This window comes from Protopterus annectens, chromosome 9.part0, assembly GCF_019279795.1.
Source record: "Protopterus annectens isolate FY-2018-M chromosome 9.part0, PAN1.0, whole genome shotgun sequence".
Classification (NCBI taxonomy): domain Eukaryota; kingdom Metazoa; phylum Chordata; order Ceratodontiformes; family Protopteridae; genus Protopterus; species Protopterus annectens.
The window spans coordinates 645,263,186-645,289,374 of NC_056743.1; the positions used below are offsets into that span (position 1 = coordinate 645,263,186).

At 41.1% G+C, this 26,189-nt stretch overlaps 2 protein-coding genes across 2 annotated transcripts in view; both read left to right on the forward strand.

Annotated features, from left to right (window-relative positions):
• LOC122810558 overlaps positions 1-11,772 on the forward strand; it is a 198,705-nt gene extending 186,933 nt beyond the window's left edge. Inside the window, exon 7 of the mRNA XM_044082139.1 lies at positions 11,713-11,772. Coding sequence (XP_043938074.1) covers positions 11,713-11,772 — 60 coding nt within the window. The remainder of the gene's footprint in view (positions 1-11,712) is intronic.
• LOC122811399 overlaps positions 1-14,572 on the forward strand; it is a 32,210-nt gene extending 17,638 nt beyond the window's left edge. The window contains exon 3 of the mRNA XM_044083223.1: positions 11,393-14,572. Coding sequence (XP_043939158.1) covers positions 12,062-13,651 — 1,590 coding nt within the window. The 5' untranslated portion in view covers positions 11,393-12,061 and the 3' untranslated portion in view covers positions 13,652-14,572. The remainder of the gene's footprint in view (positions 1-11,392) is intronic.
• Positions 14,573-26,189: the final 11,617 nt, after the last annotated feature.

A 26,189-nucleotide genomic window follows, 5' to 3' on the forward strand; every position in this document is an offset into this window, starting at 1 on the left:
TAGTGCGCATAGCGCAGTGCCGGTTAAACAAGGTTAAACTTTTTCTGGCTCCGCCAAGTCTGCTCTTCAAATTTTCCCTTAAGGAAGCTCTACTCTTAGTATAACCAGACTACTCACTGTATTATAAGCCTAGCACTTGTTCTCAATACTTCTCTACTAAGTAAGCACTCTCGTACTAAGTAAAGCACTACATCTACTTACCACCCCTGTGAATACCCACTTCCCTTAAAGGTATACCACTCCCTTATACTGTTCTAGCATGTCGAGTGGTAGATTACTGGCGTCGTCTCCAGTTCAGCTGGTCAATCTGGGTATCTTGAGACAATGCTACAATTGTCTCATGTACACAGACAACCCTATCCTCCTCCCAACAAACACAAATACATGTGAGAGATGCAACTATATAGCCAAACTGGAGGCTGAACTCTCTCAACTCAGGGCTGGCATGACCAGACAGGAGGAGATGGCAACCACACACACAACAATCCCAGTCCCACATAGACCTACCACAACTGCAAACCAAACACATAAAAACACAAAGACATACTCGGAGGCTCTAATAAAAAACTTACCAAAACAACAGAGGCTCCCAAAGCAGACATGCAAAAATCCACCACCTCAAAACAAAACACATGCAGCACATACTTCAATAAATCAGTGTGTCGACCAATCGCAGCCCTTAAGGCCAAACACTTTGCCTGATACACTAGTAATAGGTGACTCCATAGTCAGATACACTGATGTCCCACTGACCAGTCTGAACAAGGAGAAGGTGACTGTGAGCTGTTTATCGGGAGCTAGGATCCGCCACATAACACACGCACTCAGGTCACTTCAAAGCAAGTACAAATATGACTTCGTCATTGTCCATGCTGGTGTGAATGACCTGAGATGTACCTCCCTGGACTACATGAAAAGAGACATAGAGGAGCTCTCCAATTATGTAGCCCAGGCTGGTATGATCCTGACCCTGAGCAGCATCTTGCCCTCACCAAGAATGATACCACAATACAAAGACAAGATGATCAGCTTTAACAATTGGCTCAAGTACTGGTGTCATTCTAAGGGGAACCAATGTCTGTCTGCCTGGGATGATATGTTGGACAAGCCACGCTGCTTCGCAAAGGATGGCTTACACCTGTCACCACTGGGCTTCCGGATATTGGCTAAGGCTCTTGCCACCCCCATAGTGCATTTTTTAGGCAAGGCTCAAAAGACAAACCCACCTCCTTAGAAAACAAAAATGGAAAAAAACTAAGGGTAATGCTGCTCAATGCCAGAAGTCTAAATCTCAAGATGCAGGCACTTGATGCACTCCTCAGCATGGAGAACATCGACGTCTGTGCAGTAACTGAAACCTAATTCAAGGCTCCTGAGAGCACCCCAGTGCTACCAGGCTATACCTCGTATCATGCTTTACGGCCCCAAAACCCAGGCCGAACCACAAAGGGAGGGGGAGTGTCCATATTCATAAAGGACACCCACACCTCCAGGTTAGTAACAACACATGAAGCATCAGAGACCATACAGGTGCAACTAACCATAGGCAAAACTGCTATACAACTGGTAGCATGTTACAGACCACCCTCCCAATCTCAAGAACCCCACTCAGCCTTCCTGAAGACATTGGAGGATATGAATGTATCACAAAATACCATCATACTGGGAGACTTCAACTACCCAAACATAGATTGGGTACATTATTCTAGCCCTAATACCCTAGCCCAAAGGTTCCTGGAATTCATAAATTCAAATGCACTGGAACAACTAGTCACCTCTCCCACTAGGGAGATAATATACTAGACCTGATCATCACAAACATGGGGACAAAATGCTCCACACCGGAAGTATACCCCTCACTAGTGAGATCTGACCACAAACTAATCACCCTGGATATACATATCCCACCTCCACCCCCAGCACAAAAGACCACAATGAAAAACTTCTCAAAAGCAGACTTCACTCTTCTTAAGACTGAGATGGTATCCTTTAAGCCCACTGTGCCAGTGGATACCACATCCCACAATGCCGAATCCTTCACAAATGCTTTCTATGGATATCTCCAAGAATGCATGGATTATGCAATCCCAAACAAATCCAAGTCCCTCTCCACCAGATGTAAGCGTCCTGTCTGGTGGACCTCAGCCATAAACAAATTGTATAACAAAAGAAGGAAGCTACTGCACGTCAGAGTGAAATCCCATGAAGGGAAGACATCTCTGATCAACATTAGCAGAAAACTACGTTCTCTCATAAAAACATCCAAGGCAAACTTTGAGAGAAAAATCACTAAGGACACTAAAGATAACCACAAAGCCTTCTTCAGCTATGTTAGAAACCTGGGCGGAAACCCTCAGATATGCTCAGAGTTGGTTCACAACAACAAAAAATACACTGAACCCACAGATATTGCTAACATTTTGGCTGACAGGTTCAGTGCAAATTTCTCCCCTCCTTCACCCCCAAAAGAAGAAATACTTATCCCAGATGAATGCAATCTCCCTGTCATCTCAGATGTCCATGTGAGAATCGCCCTAAACAAAGCAAAAAACACAGCATCAATGGGACCTGACGGTATCCCGGGGTGCGTGTTACGTGAACTCCAAGAGGAGCTAAACCCACACATAAAAATGCTATTTAACCTTAGCCTTACTTTGGGATATGTACCTGAACACTGGCGTACAGCAACAGTGGTCCCACTCCACAAGGGGGGTGCCTCTACAGACCCTGGAAACTACCGCCCCATAAGCTTAATTAGCCTGGTCTGCAAAGTTATGGAAAGAATCATTATGGAACTCATAAACAGAGACATAGGGGACCTACAGACACTTGACCCCACCCAGTTCGGCTTTGTAAAGGGCAGATCCTGCCTTTTAAACCTGGTTGACTTTTTCAAAACAGTCACTAGAGCCATTGATGAGGGCAAAGCAGTCCATACAGCATACCTGGACTTGGCTAAGGCCTTCGACAGAATACCCCACTCAGGCATCATAGATAAGCTAAACAGCTTAAAGGTAAACCCTTATGTCACTAGATGGGTTGCAAACTGGCTAAAGGACAGAACCCATAAAGTTAAAATCGCTGGAGCAATGTCAGACTCAAAGCCAGTCACAAGTGGTGTCCCACAGGGATCTGTCCTGGGACCCCTCTTGTTCGGCATTTATTTCTCAGATGTTAAAGCAAACATGGGAGGGCTGTGGCTGACAAAGTTCGCAGATGACTGCAAACTAGGCACTGTAGTCGATACACCAGCAGACACACACATCCTACAAAAAGGCCTCACTGAAACGGACAACTGGTGCCGTAGTCACGGCCTTAAACTAAATGCCAAAAAATGTATAGTCATCCCTTTTGGAAAAAACAAAGTACCCACAAATTATCACATAGACAGCAACCCACTGAGTATGGAAAAAGTAATCAGAGACCTAGGGACCCAAGTAGACAGCGACCTCTCATTTGACACCCACGTTGCCAAAGTGGTTAGAAAAACATTCTACCTTGCACACCTCATCATGAAGGGATTCATATCCAGATCCAAGGATGTCATTGTACCCCTATATTCCTCCCTCATCAGACCCATGATTGAGTACAATGCCCCATTTGGTATGTACCTCACCTGGCATTTGCAACAGCTGGAGAGACCACAAAAGTACTTCACCAAAAGGATCAAGGGTCTCCAACATATGTCTTATTCTGCCAGACTAAAGAAACTTCAGCTCTATTCAGTAGCATACTGCCTGCTCAGAGATGATCTCTGCCTGACGTACAAGGCCATGTCCAATCAGGATCTGATGGACATGCTCCACCTCAAAAAATCCAAATCCATCAGGACCACGAGAGCTAAAGACTTAAACCTCGGCACAAGTATGAATAGGACATGCTGGAGGGATAGATTCATAACCCAGAGGCTTCCCATGCTTTGGAACAGGATCCCAGTTCATATTAGGCAGAGCCCCTCACTGACTTTCTTCAAGAGAAATCTTGATGAGTGGATGGGAGATCGTAAGTTTACCCCAGGGGTCACATCTGTGTCACTGCTAGACAGGGGCACAGTAAACTAATTCTATTATATAAGGGGACCTTCATTGTGTCACTACTAGACAGAGGCACAGTATTCTAGATTTATTCTGTACATTTTTGTACCATTTCATGGGGTGGCAAAAGCCACATCACTATGGCTAGGCTTGCAAATGCCCCAGGGCAGATAGCCTAGTACTATACTATGAAACTATGAAACTAACCATATTACCATCCAGAGTTGATCTTTGCTAGTTCTGTTTATATCTAGCCCACTAGCCAGTTGGTGTGGGATGTTACAATAGCATCCCTTCTGAAAGTATTTGTGCTTTAACCTGCTTGTTCAAATATGCTTAATCAACATCTGTTTTATCTTTCGTGGCATTACTCAAGCATGTGACCTTTTAGCCCTGTTGTTAGCACATTGTTTACTTGTTCAGACCGTTTAAAGTAGCTAATATTGATTTTTTAACTAAGTCATTAAAAAGACTGGAATTTGTAATTTAGAAACTTTCCTTCACCAATGTCTCCTGTGAGACATGTGCAACAAAATTGTTTATAATATCATCAAACTTTACAACCTAAATAGAGCCCTTAGGTCAGAAGATAAGAAACTTCTCACTATCTCCAAAACCCTTTAAAATATCTGGACGAGCCTTTACTCTCACTATGTTGCAAAAGCATGAAACTCACTCCCACTACCTACAGGAAGTGCTTCTAACCTAGTAGCCTTCAAAACTTCCCTAAAACAGGCACATGAATAACTGTTGGTAGTGCCCATGTACTGTTTTGGGCTACTCTCTTCTCTATTCCTGGCTAATCTCTCCCTCACTGTCTTCCTCCCCCCTCCTATGAATCTCTCCTCCACTCTCCTCCTATCTACCTCAAACACACTTTCTCTCTCTCTCTCTCTCCCATCTAACTGCCTCCTCTTCTCTACATCTCTACCCAAAAAAAAAAAAAAAATTAAAATAAAACTTGCACAATATGTACTTAGCTGATATTTTAAAGCTAATGTCGAAATAATATGTATGTTTACCTTCTTATGTAAAAATATTCGTCATCTGCATATATAACAGTTACCTTCTACTATGTAATGATGTTTAGTCATCTGCCTCATTACAATGTATCTATTATTTGTATTTCTATTTCACTGTTATTTCTCTTTTAATGTTGTATTTCACTGCCTTACAGCCGAGTGACGTCTACAGGCATTTCTGCAGTTACCTCCTACTGCTCCTCTAGGTGTCAAATATTGCCTGTTCATATCTGCATTAATAATTCCAAAACCATGCTACATACAAGGTATCAGAATATTTTATCTTGAATCATATATGATGACAAATGCAATTGTACTGATATAGGACCTCTGTCAATAATTATTTGTTAGAACTGTAAGGTGACAACTTCATTTTTTAAAGGCTGAAGCCACACCCACTGGGAGTTAAAGGTGCACACTCAAAAGAGCTCTACTGGAGGGAATGATGTTTGTACATTACAGTCTGTAACTGGAGCTTTTCTCCCCAGGCTTCTGCTGAAAACGTGTTCTTTCTGACCCAGTCAGACCATCCCCGTAAATAAATGTCAAATAAATAAGTGAATGAATGAATAAATAGATATACTGCTGCCATGCTTTAGATGGCAACACTGTAGCATTTCATTAATAATCATTTCATGGTAGAAATGAAACAGAAAAAGACATATTTGAGCTTTATTTTTTTATCCCTCATCTTTTGTTGATCTTGTGCTTCCCAGATTTACCCCCACTCTGTTCTTTTGTGCATTCATTTGCCCTTGTAATTACCCGAAGAGGGGATATAACAACTGGGTGGTAGGGACACAGAAACCATCATGCTGTGGGTGGGTGTCTTTGTTATGCCTGTCCCAAAGGATGTACAGCATACTATAGTATCAATGCAGGAATGTCAACCTGTATCCTTCAACACCCCAGCAAATGAATCCCTCATCTGCTTTTGTGCCACCAGTCTCCACTAGTGGGAGTTCTATGCAACTTCTAAACCTCAAAATAAAAGACAACCAGCCTCTAGATACCTGTCCCCAAAGCAATGTTTCCACTCCTAAGCCCTATATTTACCCTGTGTTGTCAATACTCCAGCCAATGCTTTCCACTGCCTTTGAGTAACAGCTAAGAAATAAGAGCATTTAAAACACTGAAGCTTATTATTTCATTCAGGAATGAAAGAAAACATGGTGCATCAAAATTTAAATGTTATTAAAAGAGAAATAATATAGACAGATATATAGATCAATAGATTACTGCAATACATTTGGTCACCAGAAGGAACTTTCAGGAAAGATAATGCAAGGTTTAATACAAGAGGAACATGCTTCTTAATTTTGTAGCACATATGGTTTTACATGTGAACAGATTAAATAATTTCCCACCTATGATTCAGATCTAAACAGCTAAGGTATTTATTTTGCATTCCTTGTGCAAGACCTTTGGTACCAGCTCCTACAAAATACAGAGTGCAGGCTGCACCAAGCGTTCTGAGTATGGAACAACAGACAAAAATATATATACAAAAAGTGAACTTTTTATAGGAATTCAACCTCCTTTCATTCCTCACACCACTGCTAAATAATATAATTAAGTCTGAGGTTTCCACAAATCAGAAAAATAATGTGGTAACTCATAACTGCCCAAGATTTGAAGAACTGCCTTTTTTAGCAGAGTTCAATGTGCTAACATGAATTATTTATTTTGTTGACCTGGGTTTTATTAAATGACCAGCTATATATACACACCTACATTCATACTCCTGCCCCTCCCTCACACACACAAACACATGAAGCATTAGCAATAACACTTCCCAAGAGTATAAGAAGAAGAAATTGGACAGAAAGCTACATAGTAAGAAAGAAGAAAGAGAGGAATTCAGCCATAATTCCAATACCCAACTGACTAGGAAGCACAGTAAAGAAACCTTTATTAAATGTTTAATAAATGTTTCTCTACTGTGGGTCCTAATCTGTTTTATACTAGAATATTACTGGATTTGAGTTTTCAGGTGTTTGTCCAGAGACATTTCCAATTTTCCTTTGTTTAGTTAAGCCAGAATACCAAATGCTTATATGAATAAAAAGGAATTTGAGCTAGATTTTGAAAATGTCACTGTTTGAATTCTACTTAATCAGTAATTATTCCATTACAGAAATATATCAACTCAACCTACTTTCACAAAAATTGTATTCTGAAAATAAAATAAAAAATCAAACACAGACACGCACACACTTAGTATATTAACTCTGAAACTACTGTGTATCTTGGAAATCGTATATTTTAAAAATAGAGTGGTCATATTTTAAAAGCTGTCTGCTGAGAATCATCTTTTTCCAAGAGAAATGGTTTGGAAGAAGGTCATGAAACTAAAAGCCAGCAATGTAGTGGGACCTGATAGAATTTAATGTATGATTCCAAGTCTAAAAAGGGGACAGCTACTTACTATTTTTACTAACATTATCTTTTTATTAACTCAAGAAAGGATGGTATGGTAATTGAAGCCTGGATATGGACTGACATGACTCATTTTCACTGACGTGAAAGCAAACCAGAGGCAGGAAATTTCCATACTGTTAATTTAACTTAGTCACAGGAAAATTATATAAACACTTCTGTGCATATAAAACAGTAATTGTCTGCAGGCCAGTGAGGTAAAGGCAGGTTAGGATCATTGTATGAAGGTCATGTAAAACACAGTGGCTAGAATAGGTGTGGCCTGGTACCTGATACTGCACCAAATAAAAGCCTACTGAACAAATGTGATAGCTTTGGCATTGGTTTCACAGTGCTCATCTTGGTTAAATACTAATGCCACATCAGTGCAGAATGACAGTAAGTGGGGGTTCTCTGTGCATGGGGGATACCTGGGTATGCTGAACAGTTAAGCTCATGTTACAATTTAAACACCACAAAAGGCAGTGAAAAAAGATCAGACTATGAAAAATGGTACTAAGTTCTGCAAAAGAGCAGTTGTGTAAAGGGTAGTCCAAAATGATACAAAAATCACTGAACCCACAGACATTGCAAACATACTGGCAGACAGGTTCAGTGAAAATTTCTCCCCTCCCTCCCCCCCAAAAGGAGAAATATCTATCCCAGCAGAGTGTAGCCTCCCAATCATCACAAATGCCCAGGTGAGAGCTGCTCTCTCTAAAGCTAAAAACGCAGCATCAATGGGACCGGATGGTGTCCCCGGCTGCGTGCTACACGAACTCAATGAGGAACTAAACCCACACATAAGGCTGCTGTTTAATCTTAGCCTTACCACAGGATACGTAGCCAAAGAGTGGCGTACGGCAGCTGTGGTCCCACTCCACAAAGGCGGTGCTTCTACAGACCCTGGTAATTACCGCCCCATAAGCTTAACAAGCCTGGTCTGCAAAGCTATGGAGAGGATCATAATGGAACTCATAAATAAAGACATAGGGGACCTACAGACATTGGATCCTACCCAATTCAGCTTTGTCAAGGGCAGATCATGCCTCTTGAACTTGGTCGACTTTTTTGAAACAGTCACCAAGGCCATTGATGAGGGTAAGGCAGTTCATACAGCCTACCTTGACCTTGCAAAAGCTTTTGACACAATACCCCACTCGGGTATCATAGAAAAGCTCACCAGCTTAAATGTAAACCCATATGTCACAAGATGGGTTGCAAACTGGCTCAAGGACAGAACCCACAGGGTTAGAGTTGCTGGTGCCATGTCAGACTCAAGCGGTCTGGCGGTGTCCCACAGGGCTCAGTCCTGGGACCCTCTTGTTCGGCATCTACTTTTCAGAAGTGCAGGCAAACATAGGAGGATTGTGGCTGACAAAGTTTGCAGATGACTGCAAACTGGGCCATAGTTGAAAATCCATCAGACACAGATATCCTTCAGAGAGGTCTCATAGAAACGGATAACTGGTGCCAGAGCCATGGCCTTAAGCTAAACGCCAAACAATGTATAGTCATACCCTTTGGTAAAAACAAGGTAACCCCAAGTTACCACATAGGTGGCAATCCATTAAGCACAGAAGAGGTTATCAGGGACTTGGGGACCCAAGTTGACAGTAACCTTTCTTTTGACACTCACATTGCCAAAGTGGTTAGGAGGACCTTCCACATTGCCCACCTGATTATGAAGGGATTCACATCCAGATCAAGGGAGGTCATTGTTCCCCTGTACTCTTCACTTATCAGACCAATGATTGAGTACAATGCCCCATTCAGAATGTATCTTACCCGACACCTGCAGCAATTGGAAAGACCCCAAAAGTTCCTTACCAAAAGGATAAAGGGGCTCAAAAATATGCCATATGCTGCCCGACTGAAGAAACTCCAGCTCTATTCAGTCGCATACCGTCTGCTCAGAGGTGACCTGTTCCTGACATACAAGGCCATGTCCAACCCAGAATTAATGGACATGCTCCACCTCAAAAAATCCAAATCCACCAGAGCCACAAGAGCAAGAGACTTAAACCTCAACACGGATATAAATAGGACGTGCTGGAGGGACAGATTCATCACCCAGAGACTCCCTATGCTGTGGAACAGAATCCCGGTCCATGTGAGACAGAGCACCTCGCTGGCTCTGTTCAAGAGGAATCTTGACCAGTGGATGGGAGATCGTAGGTTTACCTCGGGGATCATCTCTGTATCACTGCTGGACAGAGGCACGGCAAACTAATGGGTATAGTATTCTTCAACCTAAGGGGTGGTGAAAGCCACACAACTCTGGCTAGGCTTATAAATGCCCTAGGGCAGATAGCCTAGTATGAACCTATGAACCTATGAAAGGTTGAGGAAAGCTGATGGAAAGATCAGAAATATGACAGCTTAGCGTTCATACAAAAAATGCAAAGTAAAGCACAAGTAAGAAGCATTCAAACTATACTATTTGTAGAAAGTAGAAGCATCAACAAAACTGAAACATACCTTTTAGTCATTCCAAATTAGAACAATTGTTTTTTGCTGCATTATTTGCTTCTGCCACTCAAACCTCAAATGTGTTGAGATGATGCATAAAGTGCCTGGGCCTCACTTATATTTGCCAGTCCCCTCAGTTTCTGTATTTCAACTTGGAGTCAAAAAGTTCATGAACCATCCTTCATACCATACACTCTTTATAGCAGTACTGTTCCCTTGAGCCAAGAAAAGTGTCAGACTGGCAAATACCCACTCAACAGATTAAACATGTCCTACATGGGCTGACTCAAAGCCCTGTCACTATACTCAGTATCCTACAGACTGCGTTTGGCATATAAGGTATCCTCTGATGCATTATTTATGGATTTACTGGACATCAGTAAGTCAAATGGCATCAGAAAGACTTGGTTTAGGGATCTAAACCACTTCTGAAACATTAGCAGAATGGTTTAGAGGGAGAAGTATACCTTGCACAGGATACCACTGCTGTGCAACAGACTCCCCATCCACATAAAACACACTCCATCCCTGTCAATATTCATACAACTTAAATCCATGGATAGGAAACAGAAAATTTCCCCAGGACTGCCCGCTGTACTACTAATAGATGGAGGCAGTTCCTAAATGCCTTAGCCCATGCTTGGGTCACCTCAAGTTATATATGGTATGATGCCAGTTATTCTCGTTATGGGTAATATATAATTATCAACCATGGGATGAGTAAGGCTAGTCTATAACCAAATGGGACTGGTTATTTCGAGCACAAAAAGGGAAAACAGCTATGCTTAAAATGCTCCACAAGGGCAGCTAGCCTAGTACTTAACTATGAACTTTTTATGTCATCTTCTAAGCAAATTCCCCCACAAACATAAGTAACCATTGAGCTTTCAAGTTTCAGTATCAATCTGTAATAGTGATCTAATTGGCTTGACTTCTACTGTCCCTGTCCTGAAACAGTTAGAGTCCATCTCCCCCAGTTGGACAGTCATGCTCTACCCCTTTACTCCACATAGATATTCTTCTCCATTCCCAGATGGTTGAGGTCTAAAGGCAGCCATTTACGATAGGTAGATCACCTGAATTCACATGTTCTGTTTAATTAATACACTCTAGAACATTATAAAACTGTAAGTTTTGTATATTACTGTCAGTGGCTATAAGAAGATAGAAATAGTCTCAAAAATATAAAATGTTTTATATATCACCATCTAATGAAGTCCTGGCAAAAAGACAAAAGCACTTACAGTTTATTACTCTGAAAAGCAAGTAAAGCATTTATCAAGTTCATCAAGTCTGAGCATGTTTCATTACTTTGTACATCTGTATATACATACATGTATATTATATATAAACAATAAAATATACAATGTTGCTAAAATATCAGTTGCATCTATTGTTGTGACTATTCTGTCAAAAGCAGACATCTGAATCTAATATTTTTATCAGCCACAGGACTGTGAAGATATTCATTACGCAAGTTTAATCCATTTCCCAAGAAGTGAGGGACAAATGTCGGAGCCACCTTCACCTACCAATGATTCCATTATATATGCCTCAGTGGTGAAACCAGTACAGAGCTAATGGGCATCCTGGGCAGCAGGTCACTGATATGGACTCTAATGCTTCTACTTTATTGTAATGTTTATGCATTTTCTAATATACAAAAAAAAACATTTGGGTGGTAACTAGAAGTATTTCACAGCAACAAAAGCTTTCTAGCAACTCTTTGAATCTTAGTTAACACTACTTTTCATGTCTCCTTTCAGTTGGACACCAGACTAGATGTTGCCTTCTGTTCTCTGTCTAGTCTTATATTTTCAGAATAGTCTCAGTTAAACTTGCCATTTCAAAAATGCTTGAAAATTTGCTTTCTTTATTCTGAAAAGAAACAGTATAATGTCAGATTTTAAGGACAACAGTATTCATAGAATATATTTTAAGTCTCACAAGTAGTGTACGTTTTTGCATTTGTAATAATTTGGCATACCCAAAACCTAAGTTTTTTTCAGGGGTTCAAGATCACAGGACCATTAGGGACGAAGGTGGTTTTCAACAGTATACCCCTGACATTGATAAAAGGGGAGAATTTATAGATAACCATTTCCAAGAAGATGAATGCCCTTTAGATCAGGGTCCCCCGCTTCGTCGATCCAATCGGATCCGCAACCAGAACCGGACTTATTACAATCAGAGGGGTTACAACAGGAGATAGATGATAATTTTACCATCACCCAGGAAGGGAACACTCTAGAACTTTACAACTACAAAATTTTCAACTATAGTAATATTGATGTACATCCTGAACATTTTCAGCTATTTTCCAAAGGTTTTAAATTTGTTCCAAACAGGAAGGCCAGTATTCCTAGATCCATTATAGATTTAAAATTATTCCTGAGAAAACAAAATCTGCATTTATTATTTAATGGGCAAGAAATGACCACACCTTCAACTCCTGGTCTTCAAAGGAAGAGTGTTTTTAACCCTCCCCTACATCCCCAATTAAGGAATTTTGGTAATTTGTTGGAGAGAGAGTTAAGGAATACTATTACGAAACATTTTGCCATCCCCAATTTATCTCAGGCGGAGAAAAAATTATTAAATGAATTAAAACAGAATGAGAACTTGAGAGTGATGCATCCTGATAAGGGTGGGGGAACAGTCCTAATGGACAATATTTGTTATGAATCCAAGATGAGGGATTCTTTACATGACACAAGTAAATACTCTAAGGCCTCAATCAATGAGGTGAACATAGCTAAAAGTGAAATACATTTAATGTTACAGGATTTATTGTTGGACGGTTCTATTAGTAAGGAACAATATAATTTTTTGTTCAACCAACATCCCCGGGTTCCGACAGTATTTGGCATACCTAAGGTTCACAAAAATCCCATGGATCCACCTTTGAGGCTAATTGTTTCAGCAGAGGGGTCTATTACTACGCCTTTGGCTAAATTTGTGGATGACAAACTCAAGGTTTTGTCATACACTGGGGACATTGTCCTTAAGGATTCTTGGGACTTTTTGAGGTGTGTCAAAACACATTTATATTCCCCAGATCTTATTTTCATCACTTTGGATATAGTGGACTTATTTGGCTCCATTCCACACGAGACGGGTCTTCTATGGTTGGAACAGGCAATGATAGACAATGGTACATTTTCTCATGTTGATTTTACCAATTGCCTTTTATTTATGGAAATTATTTTGAAAAATAATTATATGTATTTTCAGGGGGAATTCTTTAGACAAAATAAAGGTGTTGCCATGGGTGCTAAATGTGCCCCAACATATGCCAACATTGTTTTGAATTGGTGGGAGAAATTATTTATTTTGGATTGTCCATTTACTCAATGTTGGTCTATGTACAAGAGATTTTTGGACGATATATGCATTTTCTGGATAGACACTAAGGAAAGATTCTATGAATTTTTGGATTATTTGAAAGGTACGACCAACTTTTTGGATTTTACATTTGAGGTAAACACAGAACAGTTGGTTTATTTGGATATTACACTCAAAAAGCTGGATAAGGGGTTTTCCTCCAGTATACATCGCAAGAAAACCTTTTCTAATTCATACCTCCATTATAAAAGTGCTCATCCTTATTTTCAAAAGAAAAATTTAGTGAAGGGTCAACTTGTCAGGGTCAGCAGAATGACCTCGGATGACCAAGAATTTAAAGGAATGCAACAACGTGTGTAACATGTTGGTAGACAGGGGTTATCCAAGGTCCTTACTTGATGGTGCCTTATCTGAAGTGGTTCAGGAAAGGCACAAAAGATTTGCCCCTATTTTAGGACAGAGCATACCTGCCTTAACTATTGATCCAGGTAACAAAAAACCCACCCTATACGATAGAGCCTATATACTTGATTATACAGGTGACTCAGCACCCATCAAGGAGGTGATTTCTAGGGAATGGACAAGATTTGTCCAGATTACAGATCTACCATTGAATAACAAAAGCCCTTTAAAATTTATTTATCGGAAGGACACTAATTTTAAGCAAATTTTTTAATATGGAGGTCCTAAAGTTAAGAATATTGGTCCACGTGGGGTGGGAACATACAAATTTGGGTTTTGTTCCCAATGCCCTAGGGTAATCAATAGAAAGGAGATTTTTTTGGAAGCTAGGAATAAAACACTTATTAGTAGAGGTACTTTTAATTGCAATAGCTATGGCATTGTATATTTAGCAACATGCAACTTTTGCATCTCTTTTTATGTGGGGAAAACAGAAAGGAAATTGAGATGTTGCATTTATGAATATCTGTATGAAATCAAAAAACAGAATATGAAGAACGCATTGTTTAGACATCAAATTTCTTGCCCACAAGCAGTTTTTTCTTTCTTTGTTTTGGACTCTGTACCCAAGGATATAAGGGGTGGTTTATGGGAAGATAAATTGGAATATAAAGAGTTATACTGGCAAATAGTATTAGATTGTAATAAATTTCCAGGTTTAAATGACTATTTGTCTATCAAGCCAGTTTTAAAACTTAGATCAGCTAAATTATGAGCAATTCTTTGCATTTACACAATTAAGCCACTAGATGGCAATATTTTCCATACATTGCATAAATATACATTTTGTATTGCAAACAGAGCAATAGTTTTACAATTAGAGTGTTTTTAATCTGTAATAACATTATTAAGAACATTTTTAAATTTGGTGTGTTTATTATACATAATTTAGTAATATAAATACTATTTTTTAATTATTTTTAAACTTGTTATGGTTAGTATTAGGCTGTTTGTATGAGTTTTAGAATGATTGCTTGCTAGGTTTAAATTTTCTTTACTAATTGACAATCGATCGTTTTGTTAATGGGACAAGGTATATAACCAGTAAGGATGTTAATTAAGTGTTTTATGTTTATTCTGATGAAGATAGCGATCGAAAACGTATTTTGGATCACCAGCGTTATTTTTTTCATTGTACTTCAATAAACTGAGTTTCCGGTGGAGTGCGAGCTTCTATTGTGGTGTCTTTGGCAATATCAGCAGTTGTTATTAGTTTTTATTCATTTGCCTTCATCTCCATTGTGGTTTTCTTTGACTTGTATTACCTCAGCAAGAGCCTGCCTGGGTGTCCTGCAGAGTCCTACAGCAGCAGATAGAGAAAAGGAGACTTTGAGTGGAGTACCTCTGTTTTGCTTTTTATTGCTTGTTTTTGCCAGCCGTATTGTTCCAACTGCTTTTTTATTAACTGTGCTACTTGAACTGTTTTTGTAACGAAATACTGTTTGCACTTTAAAGTTTTGTTTTTTCATCTGTTTAACTGTAAAGGGCTAGACACTCAAGTGCGATAGCCTATTTTCCATGTTAAAAGTGTTTTTATTGCTGTATTTGCTGTAACTTTAAAAAAAAAATCTTAGCCCGCTACTCATTTCCCACGTTTCTAGATCTAGTAAAGTCCGGTTTTCAGAGTTTGCTGAATTATGTGCTGTTTGTATGTTCCTGTGTTGCCCAGACCTTTCTAAGATAGTGGGAAGCTTCTTTGTCATCAGTGAGAGTGGTTAGCTTTGGAAAATCTGGAGAAGTGGTTTCATCTCAGAAACTGTAGTTTTATTGACCATTTTGGGCTATTTCTATCTCTTTCATCTATCTGCTTAAAAACCTGTGTTTGTGCGGTTTGGTGCATTGCGCAGCACTGCTTAGCTAGGATTAAACTATTCCTGGCACCATAAAGTCTGCTCTTCAGTTTTTCCCTTAGAACTATCCAGTTTCTTAATTTTAGCACCTGAATCTGCTTTTCTGTGCTTAGCACTGGTTCAGATCTGTTGTAAGCACTAACTAAGCTACAATTTACTGAAGCACTCAACCTTTCTCATTTCCTAGAGGGTTAACAGTTTTTGTACTTATCTTCCTCAAGGTACTTTGAAAAAAACAGCTCTAGTACTTACGTCTCTCACTTATCTAGAGGAAAATAGTGCTTACGCAGGCATGTCCAAGGGACAGCTCCCAGTGTTCTCTTACCCAGGCATGTCCAAGGGACAGCTCCTGGTGTTCTCTTACCCAGGCATGTCCAAGGGACAGCTCCCAGTGTTCTCTTACCCAGGCATGTCCAAGGGACAGCTCCCAGTGCTCTCTTACACAGGCATGTCCAAGGGACAGCTCCCAGTGTTCTCTTACCCAGGCATGTCCAAGGGACAGCTCCCAGTGTTCTCTTACCCAGGCATGTCCAAGGGACAGCTCCCAGTGTTCTCTTACCCAGGCATGTCCAAGGGACAGCTCCCGGTGTTCTCTTACCCAGGCATGTCCAAGGGACAGCTCCCGGTGTTCTCTTACCCAGGCATGTCCAAAGGACAGCTCACAGTGTTCCCTTACCCAGGCATGTCCAAGGGACAGCTCCCAGTGTTCTCTTACCCAGGCATGTCCAAGGGACAGCTCCCAGTGTTCTCTTATCCAGGCATGTCCAAGGGACAGCTCCCAGTGTTCTCTTACCCAGGCATGTCCAAGGGATGGCTCCCGGTGTTCTCTTACCCAGGCATGTCCAAGGGACAGCTCCCAGTGTTCTCTTACCCAGGCATGTCCAAGGGACAGCTCCCAGTGTTCTCTTACCCAGGCATGTCCAAGGGACAGCTCCCGGTGTTCTCTTACCCAGGCATGTCCAAGCGACAGCTCCTGGTGTTCTCTTACCCAGGCATGTCCAAGGGACAGCTCCCGGTGTTCTCTCACTCAGGCATGTCCAAGGGACAGCTCCCAGTGTTCTCTTACCCAGGCATGTCCAAGGGACAGCTCCCAGTGTTCTCTTACCCAGGCATGTCCAAGGGACAGCTCCCAGTGTTCTCTTACCCAGGCATGTCCAAGGGACAGCTCCCGGTGTTCTCTTACCCAGGCATGTCCAAGGGACAACTCCCAGTGTTCTCTTACCCAGGCATGTCCAAGGGACAGCTCCCAGTGTTCTTTTACCCAGGCATGTCCAAGGGACAGCTCCCAGTGTTCTCTTACCCAGGCATGTCCAAGGGACAGCTCCCAGTGTTCTCTTACCCAGGCATGTCCAAGGGACAGCTCCCAGTGTTCTCTTACCCAGGTATGTCCAAGGGACAGCTCCCAGTGTTCTCTTACCCAGTCATGTCCAAGGGACAGCTCCCAGTGTTCTCTTACCCAGGCATGTCCAAGGGACAGCTCCCAGTGTTCTCTTACCCAGCCATGTCCAAGGGACAGCTCCCAGTGTTCTCTCCTGTCAACCGGATGAATCTGGGCATCTTGGGACAATGTAGCGATTGCCTCATGTACACTGACAACCCTACCACCAACACTACAACCTGTGAGAGATGCACTTATCTTGCCAAACTGGAGGCAAAGCTCTCTCAACCCAAGCCTGAACTTCTCAGTCAAGAGGAGAAGGTAAACACTCATACCACACCACACTCATCACATAGCCACACCACACCTACAATCCCCAAATCCACACATAGACACACAAAAACATTCTCACAGGCTCTCAATAAGAATCTGCCTAAGCAACAGAGATGCAAAGCAGAAATACAAGCAACCTCCACCCCTCAACACAACCCAAAAGACACAACACACAGACCCTCATGTGCCACTCAAACACAGCCTATAAGGCAAAACAACGTGCCTAACACATTAGTTATAGGTGACTCTATAGTCGGGCACACTGATGTTCCACTTACCAGAATAGACAAGGAGAAGTTTACTGTTAGCTGCCTGTCGGGTGCCAGGAACCGCTACATAACCCATGCACTCAGGTCACTCCACAAGTACAAATACAACTCAGTCATTGTCCATGTTGGTGTGAACGACTTGAGATGTACTTCCCTGGACTACATGAAAAGAGACATGGAGCAGCTCTCCAATCTTGTAATCCAGGCAGGTATGACCCTAGCCCTGAGTAGCATCCTACCTTTGCCCAGAACGATACCACAGTACAAGGACAAAATGATTGATGTTAACAATTGTCGAAGCTTCTGGTGTCATTCTAAGGGGATCTAGTATCAGTCTGCCTGGGATGGCATGGTCAACAGGCCACAATGCTTTGCCAGAGATTGCCTGCACCTGTTGCCTCTGGGATTCTGGATACTGGCTAAGGCTCTTGCTGCCCCTATAGTACCTTTTTTAGGCAAGGTTCAAGCGACAAACCCACCACTGTAACAGATACAGCCAAGTAACAACTGAGGGTAATGCTACTCAATGCTAGACGTCTAAACCTCAAAATGCACTCACTCGAGGCACTTCTTAAAATGGAGAACATCGACTTCTGTGCAGTGACCAAAACCTGGCTCAAGGCTCCAGAGAGCACCCCTGCATTACTAGGATATAACTCATACCATACCTTTCGGCCATCTAACCAGGACCGGAACACCAAGGGTGGAGGTGTGTCCATATTCATTAAGGATATCCACAACTCCAGGTTAGTTGCCCAACATAATGCATCCAAAATCATCCAAGTACAACTAACTCTGGGCAGAACTGCAATCCATATTGTAGCTTGCTACAGATTCCCCCCCCCCCATGCCCCAGGATTCCCACTCTTTTCTTGATATACTGGAAAATATTAGGGATCAACCAAACACCCTAATAATGGGCGATTTCAACTACCCCACCATTAACTGTGAAAACTACTCATGTACCAACTCATTCACTCAACGCTTTCTATAATTCATAAACTCTAATGCCCTGGATCAACTTACTCACACCCCCACCAGGGGAAATAATATCCTAGAACTAGTCATTACCGACATGAGTGACCAGTGTTCCACACCTGAAGTCAACTCCTCATTGGTCAGATCTGACCATAAACTAATCACCATAGATATCCACATCCCACCCCCCATTAAGGAAACCAGTGAAAAAAATTTTCCCAAAGCCATCTTCATGATTAAGACAGAAGTGGCAAACTTCACAACACCCATGCAGATGGACAATACAGTTACTACTGCAGAATCTTACACAAATGCATTCCATATGCACTTACATTAATGCATGGCTCATGCTATTCCTAGCAGAACCAAGACACTATCCTCCAAAAAAAAAGGAAGCCAATCTGGTGTTCCCCTGCTATAAACAAACTCTACAACAGAAGGAAGAAACTGTTGCAAAAGAGAGTAAAATCCCATGAGTGGAGGAGCTCCCTAGTCAGTCACAGTAAGAAGCTGTGATCCCTCATAAAATCTTCCAAAGCCAGCTATGAAAACAAGATTGTCACTGACTCTAAGGACAACCACAAAGCATTCTATAGCTATGCCAAGAATCTCAGTGGCAACACCCAGATCTGCTCTGAGTTACAGCACAATGGCACGAAAATTAAAGAACCAGCTATCACCAACATCCTGGCTGATAGGTTCAGTGCCAGATTAACCCCCCCCCCCCATCACCCCCTAAAGGGCTCATATCCATACTGGAAGAATGCAGTGCCCCTGCAATCACAACTGAGCAGGTAAAAACTGTGCTCTCCAAACCCAAGAACATAGCATCCATGGGACCGGACAACATCCCAGGCTGTGTTCTTCACTAACTTCAGAATGAACTGGCCCCCCACCTAAGCACCATGTTCAATCACAGTCTCACGTCAGGCTTTGTACCCACTGAGTGGCACACAGCAACAGTTATACCACTCCATAAAGGGGGAGCCACCACAGACCCCGAGAACTATCGCCCTATTGGCCTGACGAGCCTGGTCTGCAAGGCCATAGAACATATCATCATGGAACTCATAAACAAAGACATTGGTAACCTCCAAATTCTGGAACCCACCCAGTTTGGGTTTGTGCCTCCTGAACCTGATTGCCTTATTTGAAATAGTCAACAAAGCCGTGGATGAGGGTAAGGCAGTTCACACAGCCTATCTCAACTTCACCAAGGCTTTCGACACTATCCCTCATTCTGGAATCATAGATAAACTCACTAAACTGGGTATAAATCCATATGTCACAAGATGGGTTGCCAACTGGTTCACTGACAGAACCCACACTGTAAAAGTTGCAGACTCCAAATCTGACTTCAAATCTGTGACATGTGGAGTACCACAGGGTTCAGTCTTGGGTCCTTTCCTGTTTGGTATCTACTTCTCGGAAGTAGAGGCTAATACAGAGGGCCTCTGGCTGACAAAGTCCACAGATGACTGCTTATTAGCTGCCATAGTCGAGTCCCCGAATGGTTTGGACATCCTACAGAAGAGCCTCACTGAGACTGATGCCTAGTGTCAGCGCCATGGCCTCAAGCTCAATGCCAATAAGTGCATTGTTATCCCCTTTGGTAAAAACTCGGTATCCATGAACTACCACATAGGTGGCATTCCACTTAACTCCAAAGGTGTGATAAGAGACCCTGGGACTCAGATGGACTGTAGTCTCTCATTTGATAATCACATTGCCACATTAGTCAGGAAATCCTTCTATGTGGCACATCTCATCACAAAAGGGTTCTAATCCAGGAAGAAAGCGGTCATTGTTCCCCTCTACTCAACTCTCATTAGACCCATTATTGAGTACAGTGCACCTTTTGGAATGTACCTCACAAGACATCTGCTACAGCTGGAAAGGCCACAAAAAATACCTCACAAAGAGGATTGCAGGATTTAAACAGATGCCCTACGCTGACCATCTCAAAAAAACTCCAGCTTTACTCTGTAGCATACTGCCTACTCTGAGGTGATCTCTGCCTAACATATAAAGCTATGTCAAACCCATGGCTGTTGGACATGCTACACCTAAAGAAATCCCCCCCCCCCCCGGGCTACACACTCCAGGGACCTTAACCTTGTCACTACAATAAACAGAACATGCTGGAGGGATAGATTCTTATCCCAGAGACTTCCCATACTCTGGAACAAGCTACCTATCTATATCAAGCAGAGTTCCTCATTAGCACTCTTAAAGAGAAATCTTGATGAGTGGATGGGAAATAAGAAATTCACCCCGGGGATCAATTCTTTGGCTCTGCTCAACAGGGGCACAGGAAAATAACCTTCTTGGGTGGTGAAAGCCAGGGAACCTTATTGGCTAGGCTTGCATAGGCCCCTGGGCTGATAGCCTAGTACCTACCTATGAACAAGCAAATAAAGACTAGAAAGAATTACTTTTTCACATCTGGAAGATAACATATCAGTACAAAATTGGAGAGGATAGAATCAGAACTCCTAGTCAAATACATTAGTGTGCAGGATATTGTAAAGCTACCTCATGCTTTGTGTTTCTGTCAATAAATAATCAGTATGAATCTTTTAAAATATATTATGATATTGTATTATTGATATGTCCCTTTCTCCAGCAATAAAAGCATCATATTTATAACATTAATTCACCTGGGAAGTAGCATTACATTTCATGGACCGCAAGAAGAAATGTAAAGTCGAGGGCTATTCAGGATGATTAACAAAGTTTGGGAGCATTAACAGAACTGATAAAATAAGAGTTTCCTTTTCTTGTTGAGAAGCATCTGGTGTCATTGGTTCAAACCACATTCAAACTGAGGTTCTCAGTGAAAATAGAGATGCATTTAAATTTTTAACACTGGGCTGAGATTTCTGTTCCTTGGAATCCCTTTCCCTTGCATATCTGTTGTTGTTAAACTGTATTGTAGTATCTGCATAGAAGTTTCTTATTTTATAAAGGTAACACATCTAAAAATGAAAATACATAAGGAAGACAATTCTAATGGACCTTCATAATCAGGGACCCAAGAGATAGCAGCCTTCTGCTACCAAATGCCAGATACGTGTAGATGGAAATTTTCCAACTACCCATAAAGTCACTTTAATGGTGTCTTCCTACCCCATATCCTCCTGGAATTATTCCCTAGACAATTCTGCAAATTGTTCTCATCTTAAAAAATAAGGAACCCTCCACTGCCAGATAATTGGTACTTAAGTACCAGCAGTTGGAACTTAGCAGGAATAACTACAATGCAGTTTAAAAGTAGAGAGCAGCAAGTTCTTTTGTTATAAATTAATTGAAAATAACGGAGGTGACCATGGATTAACTGTTGTTATAATGGTGACTTCTACTGTAGATGCAAAGCAATTAAAATGTTATTAGCAATAATCCCCATCCCTGTGGATTATGTACACTTAAGAATGGACTTAGCAATGAAGCAGCCCTCTGGATTACAAGTAGTTGCTAACAGTACTGCCTACTGAGGATTAAATGTAATTCACAGGAGTGCACTCCTTATGAATTACTTGTAGTTAGTAACAGTACTGCTTAATAAAGATTAAATGTAATTTGTAGGAGTATACCCCTAATGAATTACTTGTGGTTAGTAACAGTACTGCTTACTGAGGATTAAATGTAATTTGCAGGAGTGCACCCCTTATAAAATTACTTGTAGTTAGTAACAGTACTTCTTACTGAGGATATTAAATGTAATTCGCAGGAGTGCACCCCTTATGAATTACTTCTAGTTAGTAACAGTTATGTTTACTGAGGATTAAATGTAATTCGCAGGAGTGCACCCCTTATGAATTACTTGTAGTTAGTAACAGTGGAGTAGGGTTGGTACACAATAGCAGAGCACTCCAAATCTCTACACAGTTTATAAAATGATCATTGTATGCAGTCGTATACTATTGTATAGCTCTCCATGCATGGAATGCATATGCAAATTAATTCCCCTGGGACTGTACTCATTTCACAAACACTACATGAAATGGGCATGGGTTAGTGCCAAAGGGGAAACTTGCAGGACACCAAGTGTATACAGATGATATAACATTTAACTGCACTGTGTCCATCTTCCCTGTTGATATGCTACTCAGCATACATAGCAGTATAATCAGTACTACAATAAAAAACAAACTAAAATCTCCTTTACATCATACAAAAAACTGTACCAGCAACAGAGTTTCTGCCAGTGCCGGCAGTTCTGCAATCACATACACAGCCTTCCCTGGCCCCATTTGATGCTGCTGCTGTGCAGAGCCATAACTAGGGCAGGGTGAAGGGGGGGGGCTTCCCAAGGGTGCAAGCTGTTAGTGGGTGAAATTATCAATTGGTGATGGGGTGAGAGTGCATGCAGTACTGGCATGCTTTTAATAAGCTGGGTGATGCTGTGGCTTCTTAAACAAATGTTAATATCTCAGTATTTTAGCAAATATTAGCAGCCCAAAGTAGCACGTATGCCAGCAAGAGAAAACACAGTACCTCTGGCAGAGTTTAAACTAAATTTAATCTTCTGTGAGCCATGATACCACCAGAGCAGCAGCTGTGCATCTCAGCACTTTTACCTCTAGCAGTTGGCATACAAGTGAATTTGTTAACAGAAGATACAGCACAATGCATGCAAAGAAAGCAGTCTACACCAGTAATGAGACTCGTAGCTATGCAACTGAGGCTGGGAATTAAGTGTGCAGTGTAACAATGAAATGCCTTGTTTCTGGCATCTCTGCTTCACTATCTTGAGGGCCACATGATTAACAACTGCTGAAATGTCTGGGAGGCCACAAGGTGCCTACCCTTACTCTATATCATCATGTTACCGCCCATGTAAACGTATCCCACTGTGTGATGATGTCCTTGTAAAATGAAAACAGACTACTGGTAGATCTAGCGAGTGGATGAATTAGCATATGACCATCTCTCATTTCTGTTGGGATATGTTTAGGAAGGATTCTGCATCATCAGTGAAGATTAGTAATAAAAGACTTCACTAAGGCTGAAGCCTTAGTTTATTCAGGTGCATTATGTGAACCAAGTGCAGTGATGTGCTTGCTCTGCTTTGGTGCCATGGAATATATGGAGGGGATGGGGGTTACTGAGGAAAAGTATCCCCCACTGCAATGTTCATGTCAGTAACTCCCTAATGTGCAAATTATATATAGATATATATATATATATATATATATATATATATATATATATATACATACATACATATATATGGGATCACTACATAATCTCGAAAGTTTGAAATATCGAATTTCAAACTTTCGAGACTATATAGCCGAAATCCCTAATAACTGAAAGAACAGAAGTGTGAATTTCAAAATCCTGACCGGGAGTTTGACATTCACGCTTCTGGTGTTGCGGTATGGTGGAAGGTCAGGTAAGTATCTATGTTTAAATGTGTTGGTTAGGGTTTAGTGTGTAAGTGTGTGTTGTGACTGTGATGTGTGTGTGCGAGGGGAATGTAGGTGTGTGGTGTTGTTTTGTGTATTTGTGCATGTAGTGTGACCTTGGAGTTAGAATATTTAAGTAAGGGGGGTGTGGGGGTGCAGGGGGGCTTGCCCCCATGCTTGTCTGGAATTTAGGTTTGTGTGTTTGTGTTCTGGGAGATGGTGTGTGCATGTGTGTGGTGTATGTTGAGTGTTATTTTCGGTAGTTTGAATTTCGCGGTTTTGATGTTCCGGTATTTTAGTGTTTCGGGTATTTGGGTGGGAGTTCGAAAGACATGCGTAAATGGGCATACCTTCATTGAACGTCAAGCTGGCACCTCGGCGTTCGTGAAAAATCAACTGCCAATCATTAGCGGACCGGAGTTCCGCTGTGGCGACCCCTAACCGGAAAAAGCCGAAAAGACAAACAGTGTTTCGGGTATTTGGTCTCGGGATTTTGGCCGTCGGTAGTTTGAGTTTTTGGGATTTAGTAGTGGTTCTCTGTATATATATATATATATATATATATATATATATATATATATATATATATCATTCACACACACACATACACATACATGCACACATATAGATCAGAAATTCAACTAATGGCACTTGCTTTGAGCTGATCACATTTCTGAAAATTGCAGTTAGACTGCAGGAATCATTTTAAAATCTCCATGTGGCGAATGTGCTAGACCTCAATAAAATCAGCACAAAAGGGAGTGGTATTTATGAGGTTTACAAATGCAAGAGTATATGGTCGTAGGTGGCACAAGAGAGAATTACTTGTGCAGATTGTGTGCATGTTAAGAGGAGATGTTATGATAGGGATTCTGGGAGCTACAACCCTAAATAGTCTTCATAAAAGCTAATGAAGACAGATACAGTGCTGTGCTTTGGATGTACTTCAGAGAACTGAGGTGTGGTCAAATTGAACATCAACTGCCTGACTGGCTAACGATAGAACCTGAAAAAAAAAAAACAGTACATTAGCTGGGCCAAGTACCTGTTGTGAAAACCAGCATTTGAACATGTAACAAATTTGGGAGATTTCTTTTATTTCAAGGTTACACAGAAATTAATACTGGCACCCAGACACTAAGTGAAAAGGATACTACTAACTGATCTGAAAGCAAAGTGTTACTTGATTTTCAAAGCATCCTTTATTCCTTTATTCCAGTTACCCTTGACTGGATTAGAGCCTTATAAAATGCATCTGTAGTCTGAGCATTAAGCATGTGCTTCTTGTCTTGCTTTTAAACAGTAAATATGTAAATATATGCATCTGCACTGTCTAGACTATAGTTTGTGCACACAATAGTTTGATCTATTAAGTCCACTATTCAAAGCTACCTATATTCGCAGTCACTATGCCTTGGAGGGCGATTTTATCTAGTAGCAGTAACGAACATGAATGGTCACATACGTTCTTTTCTTGATCTTCCATCCTTAACCCTCGAATTTGTGACTCAAGTCTCTATCTTGAAATCACTTCAACTAGTCTGTGAGTATATTTTATGATGATGATGTTTTTTCAAGGGAAATGTTCTGTTTGATATGTTCATGAAATTGTAAGTACAACAGCTGTCATTATTATGAAAGTGGTAACAACATGTATTCCTCATTTTGATCTGGAATAGCTAGAAAGACATTCCTCTCTTATGACAAGGAAAAATACATTTGCAAGCATCATTTAGGCATTTCTGTTTCTAGAAAAATATTTTATGTCATGTCTCAAAACAGCACCTTGTGCTGCACATATAATTAAAGCTGTTGTGTAGTTAACCTACTTGCATTATTAACAGGACAAGTAAAGAATTAAGCTCTGTGAATCAATAACCACACATTTTCAGGTCACTTTCAGGTAACCTTCCTGCCGTACATGCATAGTATGCTTCATGATTCCCTCTGTCCCTTTTGAAAAGGAGGTTTGATGACATAATCCCATTTTCAAATATTTTTTATGAAGTGAATGGAAGTTTTATACTTACCAGAATGATAGATTTAGTTGTTATTAGTCTTGACACTAGAAAATCATGGACTGGCTGATGCAAGTGCCTGTCTTCTAACAGCAGCCAATCTCTTGTCAGCTCAAGCCCTTCCCCACACCCCCTAAAGTGATGCTGCTTGACGACTCTCCAGACTGAGTGAAGCAAAAATCAAATAATAAGATTTAAC